Here is a 7679-nt window from a genome sequence, read left to right as displayed (position 1 = left end):
CTAAACGAAGGACCATTGAGAACCTATTTTTTTGACTTTGCAATTTGTATAGAGAATAGCGGCATTTGTATTATTTTGGGAAAATATAACCTTCAGGCAGATATAGTTAATGGAGGGAATACCGCATCCGATACCGAGAACAGTGGAGGAGGTCTTTCAAGACTTCAAGGGCAGACGTGCCGGTTTAATCAAGGCCCTCACCACGGGTACTCATTCCTCTCCTCTTTCTTCTTCTTCTCTTTCTTCTTCTTCGTGCGTTTGCTTTTATTTTTTTTTTCTTTAAAGTAATACATTTTTTTATTAATTCTACACTTTTGGGGTTTAATGTTGCAGATGTTGAGAAGTTTTACCAGCAGTGTGATCCGGGTGGGTTTGAATTTTCTCTCTGCTCCTCCTTTTCCTTTTTCCGAATATTTTTCCTTATGTGCGACTTGGGATTATGACGAATTCGTTTCTATTATTATATTTCAGCTCTGAAATTGATGATGTACTGTGTTCAATATCCCGTTTGAATGTTAGCAAAATTTATTGGCATTTCTGTGTATCTGTAATTGTTGGCAGTTCACTAAAAAATTGTTTTTTTTCAGTTAACTACAAATGTGTTATTATAGGGATTGATAGTGTATTTTCTTACAACTCTCGGCTGGCCTTTACTGCCATGTTGTTCTGTTGGACAAAATATCATTTCGCTTGTCATCATGCAGTACGTTTTTTCCTCTGATCGGAAGTATGCAATCTTTATGTTTTGATTAATTTCTGCTTTCTACTGTTCTCTCATTGGCTAGTTTGCAGACAATTTTTTTTTTTATTATAACGTAATAAAATCCCAGGCAATTTCAATTATGATTCGTATTTTATTGACATGTTCAAAGTACACATAATATCGTTCTATCATTCACTCTTACCTCTTCCATATTTTGAGTTTTGAAGAGAATTATAACAATAAATACCATAATTTTATGCGTTAAGTGTGATCACTTTTACTGGTTTTGTACTTCGGATGTTATTCTTTTGCTCTGTTTGAGTGTTGTTGAACATATATCCAAGTGGCTTTTGATGCATCACAAGCTATTTGAAACTGAAATTTTACAACTCATGCATTTTGCATAATTATTCATTTCTTGCTTTGTTTTTACTGGTTTTGTACTTAGGATGTTATTCTTTTGCCTCTGTTTGAATGTTGTTGAACATATATCAAAGTGCCTTTCGACCCATCACAAGCTATCTGAAAACATCACTGTAATTTTACACAGTACTCATGCATTATGCATAATTATTCATTTCTTGCTTTGTTGTAGTCACATAAGAAGCTCATCATGGTCGCTTGAATGTTTACATTGGTAGTTGGAGACGGTTGAATCATGTTTCTTAAGGTACTAATATTGTGCTTTCAGAGAAGGAGAACTTGTGTCTGTATGGACTTCCAAATGAGACATGGGAAGTTAATCTGCCCGTTGAGGAAGTGCCTCCTGAGCTTCCTGAGCCTGCATTAGGTATAAACTTTGCTAGGGATGGAATGCAAGAGAAGGACTGGTTATCACTGGTTGCAGTTCACAGCGACTCATGGTTGCTTGCTGTTGCATTCTATTTTGGTGCACGCTTTGGGTTTGGTAAGAACGAAAGGTATGAAATTGTTTTTTCTTACTTCAAAAATATGTAATCATTTGTACCAGCAGTCGGTATGAACACTCTGGTTCTATGTAATATTAACCAGAGACTACCTGGCAGTCAGTTTTTATTTTCTGGACTTCCTGGCTTTTTGAGATTCTTTTACTTCATTAAGTTGTTATCATTTTCTATTCTTCATGATTATATGAGATCATTTTCAATTGTGTCTTTCCATATTCATTAATCTTATTGAAATACTGGCTGACAGTAGTAATTTTAGCAAATGGTTCATATATGAATCATTGTAAACTCAGCTGAAAATTGAGGGTTCTCTCATTGATTTACGTAAGTTATTGTTTTTCGCTATCCATAGACGATGCACAAGTCCTATGTTTTTTCTTTCAGTTATCATTCTCTTTAGTGATCTGTAGAACATGGCCCTTTTATAGCAGTCTTGCAATACATGTTTCAATTCAGATTGTAGTGAAGAAGAAGCTAAAGAAATCTAAGGAGAAAGGATGATGTGTAAGAGAGAAGGAATAATTGAGAAGCGTGCTTATTGGTTATATTCTTACTAGATATGAGTATTAAAGCTACTGGACATTTTATCACCACTTATCTCCATGCAAAACCGTGCTGCTTGAGCCAGTTGGTTTAATCAGGAAAGGGTCCTGTTCTTATCTTTAATTAGTTTTGATTTTCTTTGATTTGATGAAAACAAACGACATAAAATCTTTTTTGCTTAGGATTATTGCTCACTTCCTCTTTAGTTTGTACTGGCTTTTTACTAGCTCTACCATTGGATGGTCCAAGAATATTTTTTATGTTGCCCATCTTATTTCTTTTGCAAATTTCCTCTTATTAATTATCAAATAAAAATTTCCTTAACCAATAAATTTTTCTTTTGCGAAAGGGATCATTTAGGCCCAATTTGGAATTTGGAGTAAACTGAGATCAACTCAGTTCAGCCTAATTTTAAGCTAAGTCTGTTATCCAAACACCTAACTCTCAAATCACTAAACTCATCTCAACTCAAAACCTCTTTACACGTGGGACCACAACCTTTTTCAACTCAACACCTCTTTACATGCGGGACTTACAACTTTTTTCAACTTTCTATAAACACATCTAAACTCATCTTAACATCTAAACATATCTAAACTCATCTTAACATCCAAATACATCAAACTCATTTTAGGTAGGCCCTACAAAACTCACTCAACTATCTCAACTCAACACTATTCATAAAGAACTCAACTCATCTCAACTCTGCTCAACATCTAAACGGGGCCTTAATAATTATCAAACAGAGTGTGAGTGATACGAATACAATTCTAAAGCCCGAAAACAATAGTAATGCAAATACATGAACATACACACATACATACATATTACCTAGGTATAGAAGCATACATGGATGCATACATGCATCTATTTATGCATGCCTATATGGTTGTGTTCTCTTGGCTTTTGGCAGATTCCATGTTAAACACCTCGTGTGTTTCAGTTCTCATGCTTGTCTCCATGTCTTTAAGCATGTGAGGAAGAGTTGTTCCTTGTGATTTGTTTGTTGCATCAACTTGAAAAGATAATTTAGTACCGTATTCTCCATATATTACTTCTTATTGTAGTATCTCTTTATTGAATTGCTTTAATCACTTAAGTTTATGTTTATATATATATATATACACTGTTGCTATCCACTTAACAACGCACACACACTGTTGGTACCCATCAAGGTGTAGCCTAATGGGTTCAATTCTGTACTTGGAGTTCCCTTGAATCACCTGATACATGACTCTGGTGGGTGGGTTTGTGTACTCAGTAGATTGGAAGAGTCCTGCCTTACTGAGGTTCCACATCATCAAAACTCATATAATCTTACACGCACACATGCACACACTATTGGTGTATGATGTAAACAATTTGAGTGGGAAAGCATTATGGTTTCTCAATTTGGGTAGGAATGTCTTAAAAGGAAATTTATTATGAAGGAGAAAATTATTTGTATAAATGTCTTTTAGTTTTTCTTATTAAAACGTCTGTTATTTTTTTTGTTATTCTAGTTAACAGCACATTGCACCATTTATGTAGTAATTTTGAAATGTTGCTTCTGCATTTCCCCTCCTTCTCTGTACATCGTCTCTGTTTCTGTAGAAGTACTTTGCTAGTTAAAGTGTCATGATTTATTGATATTCTTTTGGTTTTATTGTCTCTGTTTTTAGCATTTTCATCTTTGCTCTACATAAACATAGGATTTTATATTTTTTTTGGTAACACAGATGTATGAATGTGTTGCCATCAAGTTAGCATTTCAGGCATGCTCATTGACCTTATTTCATGAACATTTGGAGTTGGCAAAAGATTAGATATTTATAATCTAATCTAGAGTGTCTTTCCTTTTGCTTTGAGTACAGGATGCTAGGATGACATGGTTATAAATAAATTAAATCATTTAGAAACATGAATTAGTCATGCTGTTAGATCTATAAGAAAAGGGCGATGATGTAAGATGTATCCATTTTATACTCCCCATGTGCTTGAATTCCACCAGTCTTTATTCTATTGTGTACACTTTTCAAAAAATTCTTTTGTGTGATTGTTGAATTTCATTGGGTAAAAAATGTCCCGATTGTAGGCTTGTTTCAGTTTTCTGTTCAATGGCTCCTGGATGTACCATTGACAATAAAATTTGGATTTATTATTGGAATACATAATGGAAGAGCTAGTGGATTTTACTGCAACCATGTAGGCTTCTAATCACTTCCAAGAAGAAAAGAATTGATTGTTACTGTCTCCCAGATTCAGCCATTGATTTCTTGATTTATGCTTTAAAAAACTTCCGGCAAGCCTACTAGGCTCAGCATACTCATTAACAAGTCTATATCTCCCTTGTATCTCCTGAAACACGTTAACATCTCCAGGCCTTCGCTCAGCAACCTGGATTTCCTCCATCTCCTCTCTGGTCCACATAACCCTTATAGATATCTGAAAAACCCTTGGGGATTGGCTCCAAATGGTAAGGGCCTTGGTCTTGGTGGTATGCTCCCTCCAAATTTAAGGTTCAAACCCTTGGGTGCAAACAATTTCTAGAGGCCACGTCCCATCGGTGAAATGCCGATCATTTACCTGATTCATGTGATGGGGACGCGTTACACGTTTTCTGACTCTAGGAGCTCCAGAAAGTTTAATGATCATGGAGAATGGTTGGATAGTCCTGTGTGCTGAAAAAAAAAAGGGCATCAGAACCTGAAAAACATTACCCCCCAAATCAGAATTCAGTACATCTCTATCAGAGTTCATTATAATTGACTTGTTTTCCCTTCTATTAGCCCATGTAAAGAATTGTCTGCAGTATCTCAAGTCATCCACCTCCACTTGCGTGTTGAAGTTATTGAAGTCATCCATCCGGTTAGTCCAACCCCCCCCCCCCCCAGCCCATTCATTACTCTTGCATATAGCATTAAAGTCACCCATGATTAGCCAAGGGTTTCCTTTGGTGGTAGCTGAAAAGGAAGTTAAAGTAGCCCATAACTTACTGTGCCTTACATGTGAATTCTCTCCATAAACCAAGGATACCATACATTTCCCAGAAAGAGAGCAATCCTCAACCCTGCAGCGCATTACCTGATCCATTTGACCTACCCAGGAAACTTTAAGCTCCTCCAGATTCCTAGGAAATTCTACCATTTTTTAAACGAATAATATGCCGAAAATTGTGTTGCCACTAGTCCACCTTTTAATGCTAGCTTATGGAGGTTTTGTATGACTATTGCATGCTGTATGTACCTGTCTCCTATAGGCCAATTCTTCTATTAGTTTTAATGATGTTTTGGCAGTCAAGTTTATGTCTTTGGGACTGCTCTTGATGCTTGCAACTTTGCACTGCTGTTATTTACTAAAAACAAGAAAAGAGGTTCCCCAGTTGCACCATAAAGCCAAAAATTAGTGGCTGCATCACCCACAGTTTGTAGTATATATAAGATCAAACTGAGGTGGTTTGGCTCTAATATCTGGAATTGGGAACTTACAGGAAGAGGCTTTTCCAAATGATAAATGATCTGCCTACTATATTCGAAGTTGTGACGGGCAATGTCAAGCTACCAAAGGACCAATCTGCTACTCACAACAGTAGCAAAAGCAAATCAAGTGGAAAACCGGTAAGAAAGTAATTGAATTGATAGAAATTCTAAATTGTGTGGTTTCCTTTCAATGGTTCCTTTTGTATCAAGTTCTCACTGCTTTCTGTTTTGATGTTGTTTTTACCAGTCCCGGCAGTCTGAGCTCCAGGCCAAGGGAGTGAAGATGTCCCCTGCACCCAAAGAAGAGGATGAGAGTGGGGAAGAAGAAGAGGATGATGAACAGGGTGCAACTTGCGGGGCCTGTGGGGATAACTATGGTACTGATGAGTTCTGGATTTGCTGTGATGTGTGCGAGAGATGGTTCCATGGCAAATGTGTAAAAATTACACCTGCAAAGGCTGAGCATATCAAGCAGTACAAGTGCCCGAGTTGCAGTAATAAGAGGGCTAGAGTTTAAATTTAGGTCCTGAATTTGGAGACTAATACCCATGAAACAAAGCTGAAAAGGTTTAGACCTTCCATTACAATTTGCAGGAAGACACAGTCAATGTCTTTTAGTTGATGAATTTGGATGCCAGATGGATTTCGGATTTCAAGTTTTGGTACTTTTGGTACCTGTTGTGTCGCATTTTATTGGAATGTGTTTTTAAATAGTTAGTGGCGACCAGTATTATTATGTCCGCAATTTTCTGATTTAATCTTGGTGCATATTGTCGTGTCTCTGCACATAATTATCTTGGCGTGCCAATAGGCAAGCTATGCTTGTTAAGAGTTAAGAACCTCATTGTACGTGAATCTTCTAATCTGTTGAGATATTCTCAGAGGAAGCAGTAGCCAGTAGGCATGAAAACGTGCAAAAGATTAGACTGCCAATTCTTTTGAAAGCTATCTTAGTTTAGCTAAGATAAGCGCCGTTCGAAATGAGTAGAAATGGATTTTTAAAGAATAACAAAATGCTAAAGCATCAGATCAGGAAGATTTTGGTTTTGGAGCAGCTTTAACAAATATAGATGCTATTAAATTGAAAATTTATGTACTGTGTTGTTCTTACATTCTCGTTCTCCTGCGTTGATATAATATTCTATGGAAAAGTCTTCTTGTAAGCAATTTCGCACACTAAATCGTGCACAAATATTAAAGACATTCGTTTAATGAAACAATACAAATTGAAGATGAAAATTATTTTCATAAGACAGAAAACCTTATACTTCTCTCAAAATTTTTTTCTTTTTTTTATTTTTTTTATACCTAGCAAGTCCTTTTTTTTTCTTTTTTCTTTTTTCAAAATGATTCGTTTTGAAGACTACTCCTTACATTTTCCACCTTTTCCCCCAAATCTTCCATTTGAATTTGCCACTCCGTCATTTCCTTACCAACCCCAACTGAACAATGCAGCGAAATCAATCATTTTCAATTCATTTTAATTTGTTTGCTCAGATCGCATCGAATGACACATAAATTTGACAAATACATCCTATTGCTTCACCTTAGCTTTTACATAATGAATCAAATCAAAATGAATAAACAGAAAAAAAAATGATACATTCAAAAGCAAGATCGAAAGAGAAATTCATAATCTTTTAGGCAACTTATTATAATTCTTGGACCCCATCTACTCAGCAATATTCAAAGCAAATTTTTGCATCAATCAACAATAGACTATTACCAAGTAAAAAAAAAAAAAAAAAAAAAAAAAAAAAAGAAAAGAAGAAGAATACATTTCTATGCTCAATATTCCCTTGTTAAGGAACAAAATCAAGGTGCACTTACATCGTCCAAAAATTTTTGGTCACCGCTACCTAAGAAGTGTAAGTTACAATGAATCCAGAAGTCACCCCACCAGATAAGAAACGAAGGTGGGCAATAAAAGGAAAACTAGAGAGAAAAAGAGAGAGAAAGAGAGAGAGAGAGAGGAAAAACGATGTTGTCAACGGGTTAGGGAGAAATGGATGGTGTCGACGGGAGAAGGGAGTGCGTGTTCTCAGATCT

At 36.0% G+C, this 7679-nt stretch overlaps 1 protein-coding gene across 1 annotated transcript in view; it reads left to right on the top strand.

The window, feature by feature from the left end:
* LOC121257898 (PHD finger protein ALFIN-LIKE 7) overlaps nucleotides 1-6388 on the top strand; it is a 6551-nt gene extending 163 nt beyond the window's left edge. Inside the window, exons 1-5 of the mRNA XM_041159163.1 lie at nucleotides 1-206; nucleotides 334-366; nucleotides 1395-1623; nucleotides 5642-5768; nucleotides 5878-6388. The exon at nucleotides 1-206 is cut by the window's left edge and continues 163 nt beyond it. Coding sequence (XP_041015097.1) covers nucleotides 110-206; nucleotides 334-366; nucleotides 1395-1623; nucleotides 5642-5768; nucleotides 5878-6147 — 756 coding nt within the window. The 5' untranslated portion in view covers nucleotides 1-109 and the 3' untranslated portion in view covers nucleotides 6148-6388. The remainder of the gene's footprint in view (nucleotides 207-333; nucleotides 367-1394; nucleotides 1624-5641; nucleotides 5769-5877) is intronic.
* Nucleotides 6389-7679: the final 1291 nt, after the last annotated feature.

Source organism: Juglans microcarpa x Juglans regia, chromosome 3S, assembly GCF_004785595.1.
Source record: "Juglans microcarpa x Juglans regia isolate MS1-56 chromosome 3S, Jm3101_v1.0, whole genome shotgun sequence".
NCBI lineage: Eukaryota > Viridiplantae > Streptophyta > Magnoliopsida > Fagales > Juglandaceae > Juglans > Juglans microcarpa x Juglans regia.
Note: the sequence above shows the minus strand (reverse complement) of the source record. Positions and strands in the feature narration are given on the sequence as shown.